This window comes from Populus nigra, chromosome 5 (genome assembly GCF_951802175.1).
Source record: "Populus nigra chromosome 5, ddPopNigr1.1, whole genome shotgun sequence".
NCBI classification, from domain to species: domain Eukaryota; kingdom Viridiplantae; phylum Streptophyta; class Magnoliopsida; order Malpighiales; family Salicaceae; genus Populus; species Populus nigra.
In genome coordinates, this window is record NC_084856.1 from 5,643,321 (window position 1) to 5,669,007 (window position 25,687).

Genomic DNA, 25,687 nt, shown 5'->3' on the forward strand with positions numbered 1-25,687 from the left:
GTTAACAACATGACAAGCAGATTTTCTGTTCACTAGTTCCATTGGATAGAGTACACGATTGCATATTATATGAGCCGTACGTATCAATCTTGGTGTTGAGATTTATTGCATTGCAATTGATATATATATATATAAACCTAATGATGACTTTCAACTACCAAAACATCCATACAAGAGAGACTGAATCATAAATAGTGAAAATAAGGGAGCATAAAATATGTGTACCATTATCATCCTTATCGCTTTGCATAATGACGTGCAAATCGCTCCCCCAAATGCTGGGCAGAGTCACTTTCTGCTTCAAGAAAGCGCACCACCTTGATAGGAACCGTTCACAAAAGTACTTGAACGCGTTAGAAAGATTGGAAATACATGGAGAAACAGAATATATATATATATAATCGAAACATGTAATGTGTGGATAGAGAAAGGAGGTGCATGAACTACTGTGAAGCAAAGCAACATCCTGGTAAAGATGTTTCCATGAATACCCCAAACACTCAATAGTTCATAAACATTCCTGCTCAAACATTTTTCAGAGCAACTTAATTTGAAGAATCAAAGTCCAAATACCTCGCCCATCGATGGTCGCATTTCAGGGCTTCTTTGCACACACAAGTAAGCTGTTTTAGCCATGAGGTACAATTCATATGTATCATATGTATCTCCAATACGAGGGTCAATGAGTTCATGTAGTGCAAGGCGCTCAATCAGTGGTTTTGCCTAAATTCATCATACAAAGAATAGAAACAAGTCAGACGAAAAAAGTAAAAGATGATATAGCATACATGTATTGGAATTGGATAGAAGTTGAAACAAAAAGGAAGAAAACTTTATCATTTCCAGAAGCAACAGAAACAAACCACTGACGTACCCACTGTCTAATGGATTGTTTTCCTTCCTCCCTTTTCTCATCAACTACTTTGCGTCCTGATATTAGTTGCAAGAGAACAATGCCAAATGCATAGACATCTGTTCTTACAGAAACTATACCATTCTCTGCGTACTCTGGAGCAAGGTATCTACAAGAACCAAAAGCTGGCTTGACATCGTTTAAATGGTATAATTAGGCATAAAATATGCCCATCAAGAGTAAAATGTGCAGTTCTGAAGATAGGAAAGAGTACAGAAGATCTACCCAAGTGTGCCAAGCACCCTTGTCTGCTCAGGGTCATCGCCAGTTTTCCATCTTGCAAGGCCAAAATCTCCAAGCTGTGTAGACAAAATCATTTCATTAACTACCCCAAGCCAAACCTTTGACTCCATCTATAAACTGTATTTCAAATCAATAAAACAAACTCAAAGATCTCTATCATCAATGCATTTATCATACATCCCCTCCCCACCTCCTTCTGAGTTAATATCTTAAAATAGAGCACATAAAATCTCATAATTTTGTAAAAAATAACATAGTACATACACAGATGACCTTCTCCAGCACAGTTATGTTCATGAAACTGAAAAAAATATCAGCTTTCCAATGACAGGACACACAAGTTTGTCCAATTTGAAATGGATTAAGGTTATGGAACGTATATTACTAGTTAATTTAACCATTGACAGGATCACATGTCACTCCACATGCAAGACTGCAACCAATGGAACACTGAGAAAAGCTATAGTGCAGTGAAGTAACAGCCAGGAGTACAGGCAAAATTAGACATAAAATCTACCTATACCACTGTCAATGACACACGGATAAGTTCCTTCTGTATTCACCCAAAATTAACATTTTACATGAAATGTTTTTTCCTATTTCTCTTTTTACATGCATCCATATGCTCTATAAACAAGATATATGAAGACTCATATTTGGAGGAAAACGGCAAGAACTATAAACAAAGATAATAGGATGTGGCATAGAATGTCACCATTGGAACAAAGTCATGTGTGAGAAGTATATTGCTTGGTCGCATGTCTCGATGTATGATAGGACCGCCACGACACTCTTCATGCAGAAAACGCAACCCTTTAGCAGTTCCAATGGCAATAGCAAGTCTTTGGTGCCACTCAAGCATATTTTCAGTTTTATCTATAAAAACGATACAAGTAGTAAGTTTATGCTTAGATTAGTATTGTGAAGAAGAAAAGTCATTCGAAGAACTAATAAAGATTGAAATGAATGATTTTGGGCTTCTAGGATCAATAATGACTCACCAAATAAATGCCAATATAAGGACTTGTTGCAAATATACTCGTAAACCAAAATGTTAAGGTTCTCCTTGCAGCAAAAACCCAATAGCATTACAATGTTCTTGTGACGGGCAAAATTTAACACATATACCTCAGATTGAAATTCTGTAAATCCTTGCGTGCTTGCTTCTTTGCGTACCTTTGCTGCAATTTGCTGCCCATCTTGTAGTTTACCTTTATATACATGGCCATAACCTCCTTCTCCTAGCAAGTTATCCTTCGAAAAATCATCCGTGGCCAACTGAATCTCAGAAAAATTGAATCTCATGGAATCCTTGATATACAGTTCAGTCCTTGCCCCACAGCCAGAACAAAGAATCGGCGCTTCTGAGGCTTTATATCGTGAGACATTTTTCAGGTGCTTTTGGATAGTTGTATTAGAAGCAGATGGAGCTGAAAGGCATTAATTATAACAAGAATCATTATATATTTTTCTGAAGAACTAACTATGAATTAGAGCACACTTGTGTCAATAGGCAGCCCTAACTACCAATACTTCCTTAGGAATGGGGAAAAGTAAACTATCTATCAAGCATCACAAATATTTTCCCGGTCGCTGCATGCCTATACTTCTCACCTCTGCAGATGCATGAGCTATGACCGAGTGAACACAGACATCATACAAATTGTTGCTGCAATAGCTGCGTGGATATAAACTTTTTTGGAATAACATAAGTTAGTTCCACTCCAGTAACTAACATATTAAACTTAACACAGCCCCTTCAAATGAAACTGAATGATTTTTCTGTTTGTTGCAAGAAGTTTGGTTTGATCTGGTATTTCTAGTCTACCCAAATAATTGTGGTTCCATACATTTGTCTCATATTTTCAAACTAGTGATCATATTTTGTTACTTATTCACCATTAGAATCATATCCAAGCACCATTCTTGTTTGTTTCTATTGAACAGGTTTGATTTTCAAGATGTTTCAGAAAGCACACTGCCTGGCTGTCCAGTACATTTGAGGAGGCAGAAACAATGAAGGATCTATTAAAAACAGATCACAGCCTTGGGCATGCTACACATATTAAACACAACACAAAAAAAATACCTCTAAAGCATTCGCTCTCTAGCTATCAATTTTCTGAGATATCGGGGAACTTCTTTGTTACTCCAGTGACATCATTGTGGCAATGATTTATGAGAGATATTTTAATTGCTATCACCTTTGTTTCAAATGAGATCAATGCATCATAAATTAGTATAAGAATATATTAGAGATAAGCCTGTCAAAGAACCAATGCAACGGCTCTAGGATATAATTTATATTCTTAGTTAATGAAGATCCATTCACAGATAGTTACTAAATGAAAGATCTAAATCTAACACCAAGTAGAAATCATGAAAAGTCCAAAGTGCATGCATTAACATTTCTAGACGAAGAATAATAGAAAACTACTGTACAAAAGAAGAGTTATGAAGCATATCAGATTTCTAAGATGGGGACAGCATTGCATGGCATAAAAAATTGGTTGTATTGCACATTGAAGGCACAAGGTGCAGACATGGATTCAAAATGTTTAGTCAAGTATGAGAGTGAAAAATTAATTGGCGTGCTAACCTGATTTTTCTGGCTTAGCAGAAGAACCAAAATCAAGAGAATTTTTGTGCTCATTTGATTTATATGAAGAAGAAGGTAGAAAGCTGGCCGGCATATCGGAGCTTTCAAGTGAATTGAAAAATGATGAAAAGCTTCCGCTAGAGATTACTGACTCCTTGTAGCTTTCGTTGGTTGGAGAATTCAAAACTGGAACGGGTTTGGACATGGAATAGAACAACTTTTGCTCTACAGCATCTGTTTCAGCTGTAGTGTGAGGTTTCTCAAATATTACCACCGATAAGTTATCTTGAATCAGTGCAACCTTGCAGGGAATCTGTTTTAGGTAAAACCTCAAATCTTTTCTAAGATGCCTGTCCAGGTATGCAAGTTACTACGGATGTCAATAGGAAAAAGAAAAACAAAAAATAGAATAATTCAAGCAACTGATAATAGCATACATCTATGGTGTGAAAATTATACATGAACATCAAGGAATTTATTGAAAGATGATGAAGAAATAAATAGTGAATTGAATTCCTTAGAACATGAGTTCAAGGAACTCCTTGAAGATTAGTTCTGCAGTTTTCATGAAAGTGAATTATCACGAGTTGGGAAAAAAAACAAAAAAACACAAAGAAATGAGTAGAAAAATCCATAAGGATTGATGGGATTAATCTTTGCTTATTTAGAGGATATTATAAAATATCTTTTGATGTCATTTATTGCTTCTATCTGAAATGTCTGTGACTATAGTTGAAGTGATTATTGTAAGTTACAATATAACAACTGAGTTTGGTATAAGAATTTTTTTTTTTAATCAAAAAACTTTCAATTCCTTTATCATTAATTGTAAGGCAAAGCACGAGGGAATTAAAACAAGAAAACACTGGAGAAGGCATTAAGAGCTGAACGCAGCAGTAAAAGAGAAAAACTACCTGTCAAGCACAACCCATGTTGCATTACACGCTACAGCTTCTTGCACAACAACCTGCTTTGTGGGAGTCCCAGCAGAAATTTTAACTTCGATGCTGACCTGTTTGAGGAGGGAAAACAAGTATTCATCCCTAGAAATGAGGAAAATAAGAATTGAAACTGAATGCCACTCCATAAGGAAATCAGTCCTAATATCAGGAACGCTTACAAATACATACATAAGAATAACTGAGTGAAGCCCTAATAGGTCCCCCGCATAGTAAAGATGCAGTTTATGTAACTTTATGGTTGATAACGATGCAATAAGCAAGAAACTCATGATGTAGAAAATTTGTTGAAAGCATTGATAGCGCTCTTATGAGGAGAATCACTCGGATCGCTCCTATGTAAATTAACATCATATCTATGCTAAAGATAAAAGAACATGTATTAATTACCCCTTCATCTTCACAAACTTCAGCACTTTGCAGGAGCATGTTGACATACGCATCAAGTTTCTTTGTGATTTCCTCTTCTATGTGCCGTTTGCTTGCTCCAGCAAAAGAGTCAGAACATACTTTGAGTTGATAACCCACTATGCCAACACAAAATGGGAAAAAAAAATGGAAGGTAAATCAAAACAAAATCCGTTCTCCCTTCTCATAATAGCAAAAGATTTTGCAAACAACAGCAGCATTCTGCCAGGCATTTTTCTATTATGAATAACGCAATACCAGAGAAAGGAACTGCTAGCTATATGAAAACCTTTCCCATTTCAGTAAAGTAAACCTCATTTACAAACAGTGAAAGGAATTGAAAAGCCAATGAGTAATATAACACACACCGAGACAGAAAATCAAACACTTACATGGATGAAGCACTCTATGAAGAACTCCATGAACAACAAGGGTATCACCACCTCGAAGAATGTCACCTCTCATTCTCACTGCATCGATAGTGAGCTTAAGCTCGTGGACTCCCCGATCCTTAGTAGCATCATAAGCTATCACAACATGAGAGGGCGAAATTGGACTCTCCATGTATAGAAAAAACCAAGTTAAACTCCCAAGTTGAATTTTCTTTTAAACCTCACCCAGTATTTAAGGCACTTGGTGATGTGTATGGCCTTGAAAGACAGGTATAATAAAAGGGTTCGTCAAAAAAATGTCGAAACACATGGTTTTGACATGGAGATTAAGATTGGTGAGCCAATGATGTTTTGTTATGTTTCTGAGACTTTGTGATCTGTGCGAAACTGTTTGTGTTTGGTTCATCGGAGAATCGAAAAGATTCGGGAATATTCCACAAAAATGCTTCGGATATCCAAAAATGCGCGGGAGATGTGTAATTTTGCCGTCGAAGACAGTTACAAAGAGAAGATTGCGAGGTAGTGAAAGACAAAAACTTGTTTCGTTTGCTTTGTTACCACTCGGTCTTTCTCCTTGGTTTCTCCGAACTCTCTGTTTTGTTTTTATTTTTTGAATTCTGACTGCTAGACATGGTCTTCTTATGGGATTTTATTTTTATTTTTTTTCTTCTTTAAATTTCATTTCGAGGCCATTGGAGCTTGGAGGACCTCCGGGTAAAAATTTAAGGGGAGAATGCTGATTTGCACTTGGCATATTTTAGGGCTGACATGTTGAACATTTTAGTAAAGGAGTTAAAAAGATCATAATTGAAAATTTGGAGGACCACCCAATGTTATTGGCCCTGGATTTAGATAAACCTGGTCTATGAAAAATGATCATTCTATAACTCAATTGAGGTTTAATTACTAATCTATAATCTTTCTATATTATTATTTGCTTGATTGTGATTTTCTTCAGCGTGGTTTTTGGTTATTTTTGTTTGCAATTTCATTAGAAGTGGCTTTCTCTTTATAAAAATGATCAGGTCTCACTCCTTCGTTTGTTTTCATGTATTATTTCATGATCAGGCCCGGGCCCTGCAATACTTTTTTTTTTTTAATATATTGAGTAATTAGGTAATTAAATAGGAGAAAGTGTTATATTTTTTATTTTAAAAAGGTGACTCTTCTAAATTAAGTGTGATTTTATTTTTGATTTTCTTTGAATTTATTCTTGATCCATATATGGAAAAGAAAAAAATATAAAGGTATTATTTTGTGAAATAAAAAACAGAGCCACCAATTTACCCTAATATAAATCATGCAGCCAATCAAAAACATAAATCGCGAGCAAACTTTTTCTATAAAAAGATTGAAGTAGAGCTACTAATTAATTTATCTTTCATAAAAAAAATAAGGTAACTTAAATTTAAAATATATTTTTGTTTTGTTTTGAGATGTTTATTAATAATTTAATAAGGTTTTTTTTAATAATTCTATCATTTTTGCTCTTTTTTTTCTTAGATTTGCTAGTTCTATCAATTTTTTTTTGCATTCTTGTTCTATTGATTTTTTTTTAATTAATTAGATATATTTTATTGGTTTGTTTTGATTATGCTTGGATTTTTTTTATGTTTTGTTTTTAGCAGAACTGTCAAAATTATCAATTTTTTCTTACAATATATGTTTTGATTTTAGGTTGAACTATGAACAAAATAAGAAGAATTAATTATTTTTTCAAAAAAAAAGAAAAAAATATTGATAACTCACAGCCTACTGAACGAGCTTTTTCAGCGATAAAGATTGTTAAAATAAGACTTCGCAATCGGATGGAGGATGATTTTCTTGCAAATTATTTGATTGTCTATATAGAAAAAGAAATTGCTGAAAGATTCATAATTGATATGATAATCGATGAATTCTATTATATGAAAGAACAACGAGCACAATTAAAATAAATATTTAAGAATTATTTTTTATTATTTTTTGCTTTATTTCAAAGTTTATCAAACATAAATAATGTTTTATTTTAGCTAATGTTTCTTATATACTTTGTATGTTTATATTTGATAGGTATAAAGACCAACAACATTAAAGTGATGGATATATTATGAAAATAAAATTAACTTCATTGCTTTGACTCAATTTGGTATTGTTCCAAACATTTTACCTTATACAAAGGTTATTATATATTTGTAGTAAGTTATTTGAATAAAACTAAATTATATAGGTTTTGTTTTACAACTCATGTATAATAAATTAAAACAAATATTATATTTTATTATATAAATTTTGATCCCCCTAACAAATAATCCTAGCTCCGCCCTGATTATGAACATTACAGTTCGAAACTTTACAGCTGCATCACCCTCTCTTTATTTTCTTATTTTCTGTTTACGTGAGATGTTGATTAGATGTTGCTTGTTACAGGCTTACTATTTCATTGCAGTGAATATTAACGAAACTATCTCTTATCTTCTCAGTATGTCTCAGATGTTCTACAGTGGGACATCAGAGGGATAGTCCTGAGGATGTGCATAGATGGTTTCTCTGAGTTGTTTCTCTTGCTCGCAAAGATTTGGTGGTGGAATATCATAGACATCAGAGAACAAGTACTTGAGTGGAGGCTTCTCTGTTTTCTCTGCCACTTGAATCACTTGCAGAAGCTGCGAGAAGATTAAAGAAAACTTGAACTGTGACCTACTAAAATATGTTGAACAATGAAGAAGATGCTTATATGGAAAATTCTGTCAACTTTCACCTGCTTCTTGATGCTGCTTCTGAGCTCTGATTCTTTCTCCTCACTCCACCAGCCATTTCTTTCCACCCATTTTCTGAATCTATTTACAGGATTCCGTTCCTTTTTCCAGTAGTCGATTTCATCAACTGGCCGATACTTCGTGGAATCATCAGATGTGGAGTGGTGTCCTACTCTATATGAAAGGGCCTGAAGGTTTACATGCTTGTTAATTTTCAGGATGATATAAAAAGGTTTTTTTGGCAATTGTGAGTTTCAGAAGCGATCCATGTCTCGGATGCTGGCAAGAAAATCCTACAATGAAGTTCAATCTCACCTCAACTAATACAGGCCTTTGCTTACTTATGGCCATTTCGCGAGCTTCATGAATTGCACTGTAGACAGCAAGAGCATCGTTTCCGTCCACCCGGATGCTTCGGATTCCATAAGCTGGACCCCTGACAACAATGCCATCGCCTGCAGAACATATGCTATATAAGCAAGCATGAAAATTATTTATCACACAGTATACTTTACATGCAATTCAGGATCAGAAGATGCTCCCAGTTTCCCTTTCAGGACTCTTGATAGACATGACCAAGAGTATATGCCTATTCCAGGTGACAAGAGAGGTAAACTACTTAAACAAAGAAGAAACTAGTATGCACTCAGTTTACATAGACAAATAAATAAAAAAAAGAATGGTTAGTTTACTCAGGTCCAGATAATGTGATTTGTTTGGTCTACATGGACCTGTAGAAGTTACTTGTAAGCTGTATCAAAGGAAATCTTGTACTTGAAAATAAAACTGGAAGCGGAAGAAGAGAAGTGATCAAAATAGTACTTCGAAATTGTTCTGATATATGGGTACTAATGGCCCAGCCATTGTTGCGACAGATGAAGACCACTGGGGCTTCTGTCACTGCTGCAAAGTTCAAAGCAGCATGAAAATCTCCCTGACAAATTAGTTACCGATTAGAAATTGGACTGCAAAATCACAAAATCCTAGAGGAAGAAGTAAAAAGGCTAAAGAACTTGTTGTGTTATTACCTCACTGGTACCACCATCTCCAGTATATGTGACAACACATGAATCCTTTTTGTCCATTTTAAGAGAATAAGCAATACCTACAGCTTGAGGAAGTTGAGTTCTGACAAGCAGCATAAATAGTAATCAAGAACATTTGATTATATTACGAGCGTAACATTGATTGACATTAAGAGATCATATGAGAAAGTTATTTGCAATTGCTTATGGGATGGATATATTACGCTATAGGTGACGAAATTGTGACGAAATTGTGCTTCTTAGACCCATAATGTATGGGCATCTGCCTCCCTTTCCCATAATCATACTTGTTTCCAAAGCATTGGTTGGCAAATTCTTGAATTGTGAAACCACGCCATAATAGAATCCCAGGCTCTCGGTACTGACAGTGCATCAGATGGATCAATGCCTTGCTTAATACTATTGACGTGACAATTTGGCCTGAAACTGGGAATTTAAGCATCTAATGTAACAAATGTTGTACCTGAGGCAAGATAATATCATCTGCACTTAGTGCAGCTGCCGATGCAATGTTTATTGCTTCTTCACCAGTTGAGGTCAGGTAGAAGGAAATTCTCCCTTGGCGCTGTGCCTCATAGAATACGGTATCCATCATCTGAAGGCTGACCATGTTACTATAAATCTTCACTGCAACTTCCTCGCTCAACTAAAAAAACGTCATGCACAAGCAGCAAACATTAAACAACTCGTGATGCTGTACTTGCTGCTAGATTTAACGGTCGTGGATTATTTCTTTTAGATGGAAAAATTATACCTGTTCATAATCACTGCCTATGATTATTTCTCCATTGTCATCAAGAACACGATAACAGGGTACTCTCTTCCCATTGGACTCCGATAAGAATCTCATTTCAGGTATGTACGTGACCTTCCCGCCAGGAAAATCCAAGGCCTAAACCAGAAAGATATCTTTTCAATTTTGAAGTCATTGGAACATCATGAGTTCAATTTTCAAAATCCATAAAGGTCTCACATGAACTAACAGGAGAGACAAGGAAAGATTTGATTAAATAACCATCCATTTGGCGCACACTCTCTAAAAACTAAGAAGAGAAGAAAGTTGTGAGTTTACAATAAGGTATGTGTCTGCACAATAAGTTCATTTAAAAATATGATCGTCGTAGAAGCATTTTTTTTATATGCTAAAAAACAAATTAATCCACTCATGCGGCTCACCAATCTAGTTTTATTAGCGAGAGTACTAATTGGGCACAACGTTCTGGACCAAGATGAGCTTAAACTGTACGAAACTTGAGTCAGAGAGGCCAGGACCAATAAGATGAACTTCAATTAGGGGTACCCATACGACAGTCAACAGACTAAAGCCCAGGCCTAAATTAGCTGGAAGTGTGGAACTCCAATACAACTTTCAAGAATCAGCACCCCTAATACACGTCTTTTTTCCTTGTCGTTTATATTTTGCTTTTGCCTTTGCTGGTCCAGCCTCCAAATAAATAGGTGTAAAAATCACAGAAGGGTCTCTTTTTTTGACAGCGATGCGAGTTTGTGACCTTAGATATGTGCTCAGCCAGTCAATTATTTCTAAGAGATCGAGTCCCAACTGGTCAACGTCAATGGAAACAGAGAGTTTGGATAACGATATGAGAGTGAGGCTATGCCGTCGTTTTTGTGCAGCGTACCAAGATGTTTTTGGTAAGAGATCACTAACTTGGGGACCCATAACAGCTTGAACTATGTTTGTCCGCAATATAGAAAGTACTGGTTCTCCAAAAATATTCTTACATCACCTGGCTAATAACTAGATGTCATGATAGTGCGATGCTTGGGACTTGTGATATATTTATACATGGTTGTAAGTTTATGAAAAAAATAAAAAAAAAATATATGAAAAAAAACTGTTGTAATTTATAATATTTTTAAGGAAAAAATTATAAAGTTTAATTTTAAATCAGTTTAATATTTAAAAAATAGAATGAACAAAAACAATTTTGAAAAAAATCATAACAAAAAAAATAAAAGGAAATAAACCATATAAGAAAACACTGTAGCAATCTATAGTGTTTCATGAGAAAATCTATAGTTGTAATTCTTAATTAGTTCAATATTAAAAATAATAAAATCGATAAATATAATTTTGAAAAAATTATAACAAAAATAATCATGTGGGAACACTGTAGCAATTCACAGTGTTTCAAAGAAAAAAACTACGAAGTTAAATTCTCAACCAGCTAAATATGAAAAAAATAAAATCAATAAAGACAATTTAAAAAAAAATCATAAAAAAATCATGTGCAGAAACATTGTAGTAATCTGTAGTGTTTTAAAAGAAAAAAATACAAAGCTAAATTCTCAACTAACTCCATATTAAAAAAATTAAATCAACAAAAACAATTTAAAAAACAAAAATAAAAAAAGAAGAAGACAATTTTGGGGAAAAAAAGGGAAAAAAAAAACCCATGTAGAGAAACATTGTAGTAATCCATAATGTTTTAAAGAAAAAACTACATAACTAAATTTTTAACCAGTTCAATATTAAAAAAAACAAAGATAATTTTTTTAAAAAAAATCTTGGTAAAAAAAAATGTAAAACAAAAAAAAAGGGAAAAGGGAAAAAGTATGGGTATAGAAGGAAAAAAAACAAAATAAACAAAAATAAAAAACAAAACAAACAAAAAAAATATACAAGAAAAGCTACAGTACTTTATTTTAAAATATTTGTTAATGTTAATGTATAGTATAATACAAAAAAATAATAAAATCAATTACCTTATTTTGAAGTAGCAATAATCTTTTAGAAGAAGACATTAACACGATTGTTTTTCAATTAAAAAACAGAAAAAAACGACGAGGACAATAAATCATGTCTTGCTGGCACTGATTACAATGTTAATCTACATGAAAAACAAGAACGTCTAGTCTTCATATTATCATCTCTCTGTCTTCTTGTTTTTTCCTGAGTGCTAAATATTTTATTTAAAAAGGTAGAACGCCGAAATATAGGATTGGAACCTATATATGGATAAGGGTGAGGTATAGATAGGAATGGATGATTATCCAAAAAGAAAAGGAATGATATCACTGCCCCTCCCCATCCCCAAAGGAAGGGTAGCTAATTCCACCTTTCTTGAGACAGATATTTAGGGTTAGATATCATTAGGGTAGACAATCTTCGTATCCATATTCTGCTTTAGTAAGAAAAAAGGTTCTTTTCATGATTTCTCTATCAGGATTTTTTTTTAATTAAGAAGAGATGAGGGAGGATTAATTTTTGTCTTTATGGATAATCGGAGATGGGATTCTTTTTTCTTTTTTTATAATATAAAAATATTGAAAAGCACGCTAAGTTCGCTCGTCGGAGCATCTCTCTCTCTCTAGAAGACTAAAAATGATATTTTCGCAAATCTTACATTATATTGATTTCAAACTACGTAAAAATTACTGTTTGTAACCTGCTAGAATCCAGGTTAAATCTTTAGTTCATCTTAAAAACATCTTTGTTCTTAGAGTAAATATGTGGCAGTATAAAATTTGCAGAACATTTTAAAACTCCAAAGATGGTGTGACAGTCCGTAAAGCAACGTAAGAATTTCGTCAACAATTTCTGGATTTGAAATGATGCTAGATTCTTAAGTTCAAATTTGCAAATAATATGCATGTAGCTCTCTCTCTCTCTCTCTCTCTCCTTTTATCAGTTGTAAGATATTAGGTGCCAGGTTTGTTTTTTCTTTTTTCCCAATATTGCACATAATCACATGCAAGCGAGCGGGCCATAATGTTTGTGAACCAAAATTGTCTTATATGCTCAACAGTCGATAATCGAGTAAAATGAAGCAATTCATGATCAAAAGAAGAGGAGAACATAAATAAACAGGCCCACTAGAGAATACGGGTTGGATATTAGATTTACCTGGCTAGTATCATGATCGTCGTCATCCGTAGAGTAGAGCTGTTCAAGTTGGCTTGCAGCTTTGGTGGATTTGAATCGCTGGAGGGAGAAACGGGTGGTGATTGATGAGTTGAATGGAAATACATGTGGAGTTGAATGATCCTCGTGAATCCCTGCTGGGATAAATATTGATGATAAAGAACTTGGGTGCCTCGAACAAGAAGAAGTCCAAAAATTTTGGTGGAGAATTCCCATGAAACCCATGACCTTTCTGTTTAAGTGATGGGAAATGGCTCTAGATTTTGCGAACCAAACAGGCATGGTAATAGAAGGGATGAAAAATGTATGTTGTTGGGTTTTTTTTTAGTCAGTGAATAAAAATGCTGCCGATCACAAAAACAGAAGAGGGAAGGGAATGCAATTAGTGATGATTTGCAGACAGATATCCATCCTTATGCTGGGGTGGAGAAGTCCTCGTTTGTGCCTATCTCAGTCTCACATTAATATGGCCAGAAATGGTCAGGCCCGACCCTAGGATTGGAGGCTATGCACACGTCTTTACTTTGCTGGATGTGACAGATCACCTGTTCCAATCCTCCATGGGGTCATTGCAGCCCGCCATCTCTCTCTTTTCTTTTCTTATCCCAAAAACCATTTTCAGCTGTAAATGTAATATATCATATGATTCGTTGCATTTTTATGTTTAATTATGTAATTTTTTTCAAACCATGACTCATTACATAAAGAATATATGTAATATTGGACTATTACATAATTAAGAATAATCATCAGGACTTAATTCTAAAATTTTATCATAAAACTAAATTGTAAAATTTTAAAAATACATGAGCCAAATATTTTTAAAATAAAGATCAAATTGTAAATAAAAATAAAACATAGGGACTAAAATAATTTTTTTAAAAAAAAATCAAAGGATGCAATGAAACTTTATAAAAAGCCTTGGTTACTTTACTGGTATCTGTAACCAAACCAAAAAAAAGAGTAATATATCAACCTAGATATTCCATTACATTACTTTTCTTTTTATTGTATTTTATAATTGATTACATTTCATAATATTATACCAAATATATCATCACCAGCAAACCTCTATAGTCACCATCAAACCCCTATAGTCAAATGACATCTATTAGTAGCAAGAACAATGAGTTTAATCGTCGAAAAATGATCTAACCATTAATTTTTTTTATTCTCACTATGTATTTTGATTTAAAACTTAAAAAGAAGAAAAAATACAATAAAGCTTTTCTCCGAAGAAATATAATATGTTGCAATCTACCATTTAGAGAATCTCTATATTTTATATGCATTCTGGATGTATTATGAATATAAATTGACACAATTTTTCTTCTTGAAGAGTATCCTTCTATGGTGTGCATGTTTGGATTGTATTGTGCCTTCATTTTGTTGTCTCATTTATGTAAGTCAGCCTCACCCACCCTCCTGCTGAGCTCTTTCATTCTTTTTAATTAATCAGTCTATTGCTTTTGCTTTGCTTTACTCAAGTTCACTCTGGTCTTATAATACATCAGATACGAGTTGTATTTTATCACTGCTTGATGCTTGTTATAGCTCAATAAACTGCTATAAACCTCTTTATCTTCTCTCATGTACTGTTTGGTTTCTCTCTATCTGTCTATATTAACCAAGTAAGCATTCTCCTTAATCCTTACCTTTTCTTGTACGATGACACGAGTTTTCTTTTTTATTCTTTCCTTTGCAATGTTGTGTTTGCCTGTTTCACAAGTAGTCCTGTGGGTTCTCTTTCTTTTTTAAAGACGACTTGTCCTCCTGGTTCTGGGCTCTGCTCAAATGCTTTTGTGTTTCATTTATTGCTGCAATAATGGGTGCTTTATTTTGTAGGAGCTGTCGCGAGGGACTGAAAAGTACGTTTGTCTACCATAGGAAGTTATATTTGACCTGGAATTCATGAAAGCAATTGTTTATCTCACCAGGGTTTGAGTGTTATAATCAACCACCCTAAAAAATAATAGATAATTAGTCTCTCTATATAGGTGGCAACTTGGAATTCATGAACATTAATTTGAGCACAAGATATCATCAGCATTTCGAATATACGCTCTATATATATAGAAGTTGAGGTCATCTCAGTTCAGTTCTCACAGTACTGATATTGGATCTAGTTACGAACTACTAGTACATGTGAATACACATGACATGGTCTTGCTATATTTCGTTACAACATCTAGCTAGCAAGGTAGGTTTGAGCGAATGATCCATAGCTAGCCTAGTGGCACTATGGATTTATTGACAAGCTATGTTGGTATAATTTATAGTTCCAATAGAAACAGTAATTTATAAGAAAGTGAAAATAAATCCGAAAATACATTCACAAATAAAACAAGAAAAAAAGCTTTAGAGGCGAAAAAGAAAGAAGAAGAAGAAAAAGGTGGGACTGGTATATTCCAGTCAAATAATAAGAAACATGAGTTCAACAGTGTATTTTGGCTGGATATGAGCTTCTTGATGTCCAAAAACTATTGTGCTAGATTACTGGAGAAGAAAGTTTCTTCGTATAGACTATAGTCTAGATAGTATGCACGCGCGCTACTGCGGTTTATGAAATAAATATATTTAATGGTATTATAATTATAAATAAATATTAGAAAAAATAAAATTAATAAAAATAATTTTAGAAAAAATCATAATAAAAAAAACACAAAAAAAATAATATATGAAAACAATATAGCAATCCACAGTATTTTGTGAGAAAAGTTACAGTACTTTCCCCACATAATTTAACATTATTTGTAATTACTAGTAATTGTAATTCTCAATCAGCTCAATATTAAAAAAATATCAAATCAACAAAGAAAATTAAAAAAAAACATAAAAAAATGAAAAAAAAACATGTGAAGAAAATGTTATAGCAATCCACAATAATTTGTGAGGAAAGCTACAGTGTTTTCCCCATATATTGTAATTGTAATTCTCAACTAGCTTAATATTAAAAAATAAAATTGACAAAGATAATTTTAGAAAAAATTATAAAAAAACAAAAAAAAATCATGTGAAGGAATATCGTAGTAATCCACAATGTTTTAAAAAAAACATTACAAAGCTAAATTCTCAACCAACTCCATATTTAAAAATAATAAAATTGACGAATACAATTTTGAACAAAATCATAAAAAAAAACATAAAAAAAACCATGTAGGAAAACATTGTAACAATCCACAATGTTTTGTGAGAAAAGTTACCGCTGTAATTCTCAACTAACTCAATATTAAAAAAAATTGACAAACAATTTTGAAAATAATAATAATAAAAAACTATGTAGGGAAACACTATAATAATTTACAGTGTTTTAAAGAAAAAAATATAAATATAAATTCTTAACCAGCTCAATATTAAAAAAATAAAATCGACGAAGATAATTTTGTGCAAAAAAATATAAACAAATTGGAGAAAAAAAATCAATGAACAATCTTGAAAAAAATTAATAACAAAAAAAACTATGTGGGGAAACACTGTCAATTCACAGTGTTTTTAAGAAAAATATTATAAAGCTAAATTCTTAACCTACTTAATATTAAAAAATAAAATCGATAAATACAATTTTGTGAAAAAAAACAAAAAAAAATTGAAAAACAAAACAAAAAAATTGAAAAAAAAACAAAAAACAATTTATGAAAAAAAAAATTGGGGAAAAAAACCAAAAAAACACGCAAAAAAGAGAGCATTGTAACTAGGTATAGAATCTATCATGCTTTCCCAACATATTTTAGAATATTGCTTGCATGAGCAACTTTAAGACTATATTATCACTTTTAATGATAATATAGCAAATGAGAAAGTTGATGATATTGATAAAATTAGAGTGACCGATTAAAATTTATCATAAATTTGCTATTTTTTGAAAAAAAATCATTTGTTGTGATCAATTCAATTGACAATTATTTTTATCATTTTCTTTTTGTTATATATACACACACATTAGCACTATTATTTACTAATGTTGAACTTTCTTTCTCTGATTTTCCTTCTGGTCTGAACAATATGTGGCCCATAAAAAATCATGTATTCGCTGACAACCTGTTTCTGGACACACTTCTAGGATTTTTTTTAACTGGCCTAGCCGCGCCGGTCACTCAAACCTACACGTATGATTTTTTTTTTTGGTTGGAGTCATCGAAGCCTTAATTTAGTTTCAATTTTCAACACAAAATCCATAATTCAAGTGTCAAAGGCGTGTGTCCGTTGAGCTTGTATCCTACTGGCCCAGCCGCGCCGGTCATTCAAACCTACACGTATGATTTTTTTTTTTAGTTGGAGTCATCGAAGCCTTGTTGATGTTGACACAAGGCTGCTACTGTTAACACAAGGCTGCTACTGTGGGCTGAAGAAGTTGCTACCGGTTGACCGGTTGAAGCTTTGTTGGTACTGAAGCTCTGTGGATGAAGAAAATCTTCTACTTCTGCTCACGGTGGAATCAGCTGTTGGTAATTGCTGATGAAGCAAATCCTCTGCTGCTAGTTTTTTGCTACTCACGGTAGCCTTGGACAGCGGAGGGATTGCAGGTCTACTTCTACTCATGTTGCTGACCTTGGACAGCAGAGGATCTACTGAAGTTTGCTGCTGCTCACGGTGACTTTGGACAGCGGAGAAACTAATGCTCACGATTAAAATAGTGTTAAATAATATTTATGTAATCTTATTTATTAAGGGTAGAATAGTACTTTCAGTTTGACCTATATATACTTTATTTGTATTTAGATTAACACTAAGCATTCATAATACACCGATTATTCAGAATTCTAGCCTCCTTTCTTTATTTGATCTTAATTAATTTAACATGGTATCAGAGCTGGTTTTATGAAACGAGGCTTAATCCCAAGCACAAGTTCGCGGATCCAACTGGTTTTATGAAATTTTTTGGAGTGATATTTTGTCTTCCGCTTCTGCAAAATTTGGTATTTCGTCAGTTTCTGTAATTATTTTGGTATTTCGTCTACCCTTCAGCTTTTGCAATTTGGTATTTGCATTCAGTTTCTGCAAATTGGTTTTGTGTTTTGGAGTAATCGTATAATTTTGAGAAGATATTTGTTTAGTTTCTGCAATCTCTGTTCAGTTTCTGCAATTTGGTATTTTGTTTTCCGCTGCTTTTGCATTCTGGTTCTCTGTGATTGTTAATTATGGCTACTGAAAGAGATGATTCGCTTCAGTCTGTGAGTGTGAGGTTGGATGGGAAGAACTATTCGTATTGGAGCTATGTAATGCAAAATTTTCTTAAGGGTAAGAAGACGTGGGGGTATGTTAGTGGAACTTATATAGCACCTAAGAATATTGAGGTTAACGCAAGGTACTCTTCTTCTGATGGTTTACCTTTGACAAATCCTACTTTATACCGCACTATTGTTGGGAGTTTGGTATATCTCACCATTACTCGTCCATATATTGCATATGTTGTTCATATTGTTAGTCAGTTTGTTGCTTCTCCTACTACTGTTCACTGGGCAGTTGTTCTTCGTATTTTGCGATATCTTCGGGGTACAGTTTTTCAGAGTCTTTTACTTTCATCCACCTCTTCCTTGGAGTTGGGTGCATACTCTGATGCTGATCATGGTAGTGATCCCACAGATCGCAAGTCTGTTACCGGGTTCTGTATCTTTTTAGGTGATTCTCTTATTTCTTGGAAGAGCAAAAAACAATCTATTGTTTCTCAATCATCCACCGAAGCAGAATATCGTGCCATGACATCTACTACCAAAGAGATTGTTTGGTTATGTTGGTTACTTGCTGATATGGGAATTTCCTTTTCTCATCCTACTCCTATGTATTGTGACAACCAGAGTTCTATTTAGATTGCTCATAACTCGGTTTTTCATGAGCGCACTAAGCACATTGAGATCGATTGTCATCTTACTCGTCATCATCTCAAATATGGCACCATTGCTTTGCCTTTTGTTCCTTCTTCATTGCAGATTGCAGATTTCTTTATCAAGGCGCATTCCATCTCTCGTTTTCGTTTTTTGGTTGGCAAACTCTCGATGCTTGTAGCTGCCGCATCGTGAGTTTGAGGGGAGATGTTAAATAATATTTATGTAATCTTATTTATTAAGGGTAGAATAGTACTTTCAGTTTGACCTATATATACTTTATTTGTATTTAGGTTAACACTAAGCATTCATAATACACCAATTATTCAGAATTCTAGCCTCCTTTCTCTATTTGATCTTAATTAATTTAGAGGAGCTGCTCTTGCATAAGGAAAGTGAAGAGTGAAGGGGCCGTGGGTCTAGGACGAGAGCTGCTGATGTTGTTGGCGCTGCTAGTCAGTGCTGATAGAGGGTTAGCTGCTGGGTTGTTGATGGCTGGTTGAGGAGCAAAGCTACTGGCCTTGGTGCGCTGCTTACGGTGGAGAAGAAAGATGGACGTTGGTGTATGAATAAAGCTTTGGTTGAAAACAGAGATTGCTTATCAAGGGGAGAAGGTCACGGTGCTGTCTTGGATGGTGGAGTTCATGGTTGCTATGGGTGGCAGTTTGATGAGAGGAGATGGCGAGAGGGACAGTTTGAGAGCAATAACTTAAGTAAATAGATGAGATTTCAAGATATGACTTATATTATTTTGTAATATAGACCCTAAAATACTTATATTATAGATGTTGTGCTTAATTTTTATCAAATAAATAGGAGTAGTGAGATTCGAACTCGTAACTATTTGATTATCAAGGTTCTGATACCATATCAAAGAACCATCTCAACCATAACTTAAATTGTTAGGTAAAGTCACTAAATATGATTTATATTATTTTCTAACATACAACTAGTCACCCACTAAAGCTTGAGTTAGGGTTTTATAGGATTTTTATAGAAGAAACTTGAAGGTTTTAGATTTATAGGTTGATGGGATCTTGAACTTTAATATTGAGTAAATTCATTGAAATTAAGGATGAAAGCTTATAATATTTGTAGGAGAGAATCTACAAGTGTTTTTCTGTATAATAAAAGCTGAAATTTTAGCTTAGAATAAAGTACAAGTATAAGAATGCAAGTTGTCATTATATTTGTGTGGCATGATGAAGAGGTGAGGGAGAAATTAAAACTGGAAAATAGATACTAAGACATCCTTTTTTTTTTAGTTTTGGGAAGAAGATAATGAATAGTAAAATTATAGTCTTTTTTAATTTGATCCCTGAATATTTGGAACTTTGCAATGAATCCCCCAATTAGCCCTAATCTTTCAGATTCCTTGCAATTTCACCCTTAGCCTTCTTCAATTGAACCTTTAAATTTCAGCGCTTTTTACAAAGTGGTTTTTAATTTTAGATTTCTTCAATGTGGTCTTTAATTAAACTTCATACTTCAAATTTCTTTCAATTAAACCTCTGATTACACTAAATTAGCCTTTCAAAGTTTCAGTTATATTCCTAATCTTTTAATCTTTGCGAATTAATCTAAATTACGTCTTCAAACTTGATTTTTTTTTAATTGAGTCCTTGATTGAATCCACAAAACCTATTATAAGTTTAATTAAATCTTTAAACTTAATTAATTCTTCTATTTTTTTGTCTAATTGACTTTCAAACTTATTTTTTGCTTCAATTAAGTTCTTAAATAAGTCAATTAAACCAGTTAAAAATTTAAATAAGTCCTTAAACTTGATTAATTCTTCTAGTTTTGATCATGTTTAGATCTCAACCTCAATTTTCTTTCTTTCTTCATCTCATCTTATCGAAATCTCTTGATCTTGCTATTCTTATAGTATTTTGATATTTTACAGCTCGAAAGCTTATCTCCTCGTGTTCCAAAAATATTTTTGGATTTAAATTTCTGATTTTTATTTTATTTTTGAATAAAAAAGAAAATATACAAATAATTTTAGGAGATCTAAAATTAGATTATAACATAATTAATAGTTGTACATTTGAGACCATCATATTGTAACATTTTCTACTCCTAGAACCACTTGGAAAGAACAAAACAAAAAATCAAGTACTCCTCTAATATCAATAACTCATTGTCAAATATGAATTATGGAACATTTTAAGAAATCCAATTAGTTATTTAGATAACTATAATAATTAAATACATTTTAATATAAGTAGAATGTTGTGGGAGTAGAGAATTTTTAAATCTAGAAGATGAGGATTTCTAAGCATCAAAATGTAAAACAATAAAGTGGAGAAAATGTTGAAATTAAAAGTCCAGCACCTCCCTAGCAATGAGTTCAAACAAAAAAATAAAGAGAAATTAAAAATATTAAAAAGTTCAGAGTTTCCTAGTATCATAGTTGATACAACAATCATAAAAAAAAAAAAAAAAACCTATAAAATTAAACCTAGAGAATACACCTTGTTAAGGATGCATAACACTATAGAAAAGCTAAAGCAATAAAATTTATAAAAAACAACCACACACACCACCAGACATTTCAAAATGTAACCCTGAAGAATGTAACTCAATTGATCAGACTCTAGGTTTGCTACCTAGAGGTTACTAGTTTGAGTCCCACAAACCTCGAGGCCACTGAAGGCTTACATAGTCGTTAACTTCAGGGTCCATGGGATTAGTCGAAGTACGCACAAGTTAGTCTAGACATTCATGTTAATATATATATATATATATATATATATATATATATATATATATATATATATATATAATGAGAAAAGGTCAAATATTTAGAATGAGGGAAGCACTTAAATTTAATCAGAAAAAAAAAACAAGTTAAAACATCATGACACTGTTATAAAGACTTTTTTTTTCACATTTGAACAACAAAAAAGCATTACAAAATACACAATTAAACAAAAATATAAAGCCAACTGAAGTTCAAATGTAGCGAGAAGGAAAATACCTTTTTTAAAAATGGTACAAAAAAAAACTACACAAAGAAAACTCCAACCGATTATCCAAACCAATTGAGAGATAACAAAATACAACAATTTGCATGTTCCAAACAAATAAGAAAAAAAAAAACAGTTGAAGGGTAAAACAAAAGATAACTTTTCAACTAAAATGTAAACAACCTACCTAAATGCCTACCAATGCCCTGTGAAAGTGATAAAAATTAGAGAGACAAATCTCTCATGTCACACCCATTGAAAAGTAAAGGAAGTTAGTGAAGTTTTCACCAAAATCCCTATAATTGTTTAATCTAATATTTAGAAAAACAAAAAACATAAATAGGAAGAAATTTGATTGTTGTAGAAAAAAATGATGAAAAGTTGTTATTAACTTCATACGTTAAAGTTTTGGTTGCTCAGAACAAGCTAATTCATGGAAATAAATTGCAGTATCTGTGTGTTGACGAAATAATGTAACCAGTTGAGAAGATACATGGTTAGTTGATCCCATTACATCAGGTAAGCTCCATTTGAGACCAGGAGTTCAATAGCCCTTCAGGGAACGCATTTTTTCCATGTAGTTGTTTTACTTTCTTCAAAGAAAAAGAGCAATTGATAAGAACACTTTTAGTACGAAGTTAACCATACCAGAATCTTGAAGAATCGGTGTCAGGTGAGCATATATGGGTTTAAGACAGAGACATCCACAAGTATAACCGTACTTGAGAATCTCAGAATTCTAACGTGGTGTCTCCGTGGAAGAGAACTCCTCATCTCATCTTATCATGCTACTGCAAATAACCTTTAGCCTCCGTCTCCCAATTCAGTAATCTCAGTACCATGTAAATCTCTTTGCCTCTATGATGCTGTAATTGGTCTGCCGTAAAAGCATATACTTGGTTTTTTACTCCAATCCAACTGCATCCAATCACCTTCTCCACCTTTCCCCTTTTCATGGCTTTCTTAACTCGAACCACACCTTCCCATTGACCCCTTATTTCAAACATCCGAGCCAGTACCAAATAAGGTAGAGATGACTTCGGTTCCAGTTCCATCAACCTCTCGGCTACTCTTTCGGAGAGTTTTAGGTCTCCATGAATCAAACAGGCATGAAGTATTGATTCCCAGATTAAAGAAACAGGCTCATAACGCATTGATTCTGCAACATATAATGCTTCATCAAGCCTACCAGCTTGACACAACAAGTCCACAAAGCAAGCATAATGCTCATTGCTAGGTTTAACCCCGTACCTTTCCTCCATGGATGAAAATACGGTCATTCCTTCACTGATAAAACCCCCAAAGCTGCAGGCTAACAGAACTCCAGCTAGTGTTATTCTATCTGGTGGCAGACCTGTCCTAATTAGTTCCTTAAAGGTTTGCAGGGCCTCGAACACCCTACCATTGTGAGTCAAACCCATAATCATGGTATTCCAGGCTATCAAATCTCTTGCAACCATCTTATTAAAGATTTTTATAGAACAGTCAATGAAACCAAATTTGCCGTACATCTCCACCAGCGAGCTGGCAACAATAGCATCCAACTCCAAACCTGATTTCACAGCCAAGGAATGGAACTGAGTTCCTTGCTCCAACTTAAGAATGGAAGTGGAGTTTAGAACACTGCTTAGTGTGAACTCAGTAGGCCTAATATCCTTCTTCAAGGTTAGCACAAAAAGTCGGAGACCATCCTCCCGAAAGCCACACCGTGCATAGCTTGAAATCATGGAATTGCAAACTGCAGAATCCCATTGATCTTGCTCTTCAAAAAGCCGAACTGAATCCTCCAATCTGTTGCATTTGGAAAACAGGTCAATTGTGGCACTGGATATAATGGTATTACAAAGAAATCCCACTTTGACACACAGAGCAAAAATCTGCTTACCCTTCTCCAAATTTCGCAAATTCAAACAGGAAGTGATCACTACAGAAACTGAAAACTCATCAGGTGAATACCCTAAGGATCTCATTATACAAAACTTATCCAATGCCAGCTCTGGATTTCCTGATTGACAACATACCGAAATCAACGAATTCCAAGAGATAACATCTAACTCTTCCATTGTCAAAAACACCCCAAGAGCATAATCTAAAGAACTAAACTTCCCATACATGTCAATTAAAGAATTCCCGAGCACCACATTCAATGCACCCAAACCACTCCGAACAATGCTACCATGAATTTCCTTTCCATGTCGAACCCCAAACACCACGGACATTAGAATCGAGTACGTGAACTCACTTGGTCTCACACCCAACTTTTGCATTTCCCAAAAAGTTTCCAATGCACAATCAAAATACCCACGTGAAGCATAGCCTGAAATCATAGAATTCCAACTAACAACATCTCGTTCAGGCATATCATCGAACACGGAACATGCCAAACTCAAATTATCAAACTTCAACAACCCCTTCAAGCAAATATTCCAGGATACAATATTCTTGCTACTTATATCATCAAACACTTTCAAAGCATCATTAACATTGCCAAACTGAGAGTACAAATCAAGACACCGATTACCTAGAAAAGTATGTCTATTCAACCCCACTTTTATCAACTGGGCATGAGTAATTCTTGCAAAACTCAAAGACTTCAATGAGAAACAGTGGTCTATGAGGTAGGAGTAATATGAAAGTGAGGTTCTTGAAACTCTATGACATTGCTTTATTAAAGGGTACATACAAATGCTGGGTGTGGTGATACATCAAGTGTGTAATTCCTTGCTCCTATTATATAATTTAAAGATAAAATATAATAATTAAATTATAAATAAGGTTTTGTGACTGCTTCTCTTCTCTTCTCTTCTCCGTCTTTTCTTCTCCTCTCCTTCCTGTAATAATTACAAAAATCCTAAAAGATGCAGCAAATACATTTTACATCCAAACACAAAAAAATATCTTGAAATTAATTTTTTTTTGCCCTGCAAAGAAAAAATATCGTACCTTTGTGAGTGGTAATTTAGTGTATGTTTGAGTTGGAGATATTGTTGTTTTTTTTTTTTCAATGAAAAGCATGTATTTTTTTTGCTTTTAAAAGATATGGTTTGTGCTTTAATCTTATCTTATAGCTTATAGGTAATTGAAAGATATATAAATCTTTTTAAATGGTTAAATAACTAAAATATCCTATAATATAAAAAAATAAAGTTGTTAACTTACAGTATTTCTATCTTCTTTTTTAAAATTACAATAAACAAACTTTTTAAACCTATATTCAATAAAAAATAAGATATGCATTAAGAGGTATTTTTATCCTTTCACTTTGGTTTTATGTTAATTACAAAACTATGGAGGATAATTTGGTCCTTTTCACTTAATTAATTAATATTTAAATTCAAAAAGTTATTGATATATGCAGTACACGTGTCGGTATATTGGAAACACACGCACCTTTTAGGTGATACATTCGGTGTCTCCTTGTAATAAAACATGATTATTAGCCATATTGTTGGAAGTGTCATTGTGTTTTTTTCTCTTCTATTATGGTGTAAGTCGGTGATAGTGAGGCGGTTTGTCATCATAGAACCTTTCTTTTCTTTTTTTTCTTTTCTCTCTTCTCCCTAAAAATATAAGTTAACCCTTTTTATTTTTGGTATTTCAATTTCAATCATTATTCTTTTTATTTTTAATTTTGGTTTTTGGTTTTTTTATAAAATTTTATTTATTTTCAATGTAGTCCTTCAATTCCTATTTTTCTTTTATTGTTTTT

The 25,687-nt window shown here is 33.4% G+C and overlaps 3 protein-coding genes across 3 annotated transcripts; all 3 read right to left on the bottom strand.

Annotated features, from left to right (window-relative positions):
- Positions 1 to 204: 204 nt before the first annotated feature.
- On the bottom strand, positions 205 to 6,121 carry LOC133693433 (probable serine/threonine-protein kinase PBL21). Its single transcript, XM_062114655.1, has 10 exons — positions 5,515 to 6,121; positions 5,105 to 5,241; positions 4,670 to 4,767; positions 3,756 to 4,105; positions 2,158 to 2,586; positions 1,872 to 2,032; positions 1,139 to 1,212; positions 875 to 1,022; positions 574 to 723; positions 205 to 317 (listed from the first exon to the last, which is right to left on the bottom strand). Exons 1-10 carry the CDS (start codon positions 5,684 to 5,686, stop codon positions 237 to 239), a joined length of 1,800 nt encoding a protein of 599 aa, XP_061970639.1. The 5' UTR covers positions 5,687 to 6,121; the 3' UTR covers positions 205 to 236.
- A 1,624-nt stretch (positions 6,122 to 7,745) lies between these two features.
- LOC133693831 (2-oxoisovalerate dehydrogenase subunit alpha 1, mitochondrial-like) lies at positions 7,746 to 13,659 on the bottom strand. The gene is made up of 9 exons (XM_062115163.1): positions 13,167 to 13,659; positions 10,053 to 10,190; positions 9,762 to 9,944; positions 9,502 to 9,659; positions 9,281 to 9,380; positions 9,075 to 9,186; positions 8,568 to 8,707; positions 8,255 to 8,440; positions 7,746 to 8,159 (listed from the first exon to the last, which is right to left on the bottom strand). Exons 1-9 carry the CDS (start codon positions 13,464 to 13,466, stop codon positions 7,992 to 7,994), a joined length of 1,485 nt encoding a protein of 494 aa, XP_061971147.1. The 5' UTR covers positions 13,467 to 13,659; the 3' UTR covers positions 7,746 to 7,991.
- Positions 13,660 to 22,328: 8,669 nt separating this feature from the next.
- LOC133694316 (pentatricopeptide repeat-containing protein At1g43980, mitochondrial) lies at positions 22,329 to 25,001 on the bottom strand. Its single transcript, XM_062115806.1, has 2 exons — positions 24,922 to 25,001; positions 22,329 to 24,809 (listed from the first exon to the last, which is right to left on the bottom strand). Exon 2 carries the CDS (start codon positions 24,657 to 24,659, stop codon positions 22,767 to 22,769), a length of 1,893 nt encoding a protein of 630 aa, XP_061971790.1. The 5' UTR covers positions 24,660 to 24,809; positions 24,922 to 25,001; the 3' UTR covers positions 22,329 to 22,766.
- Between the last annotated feature and the right edge of the window lie 686 nt (positions 25,002 to 25,687).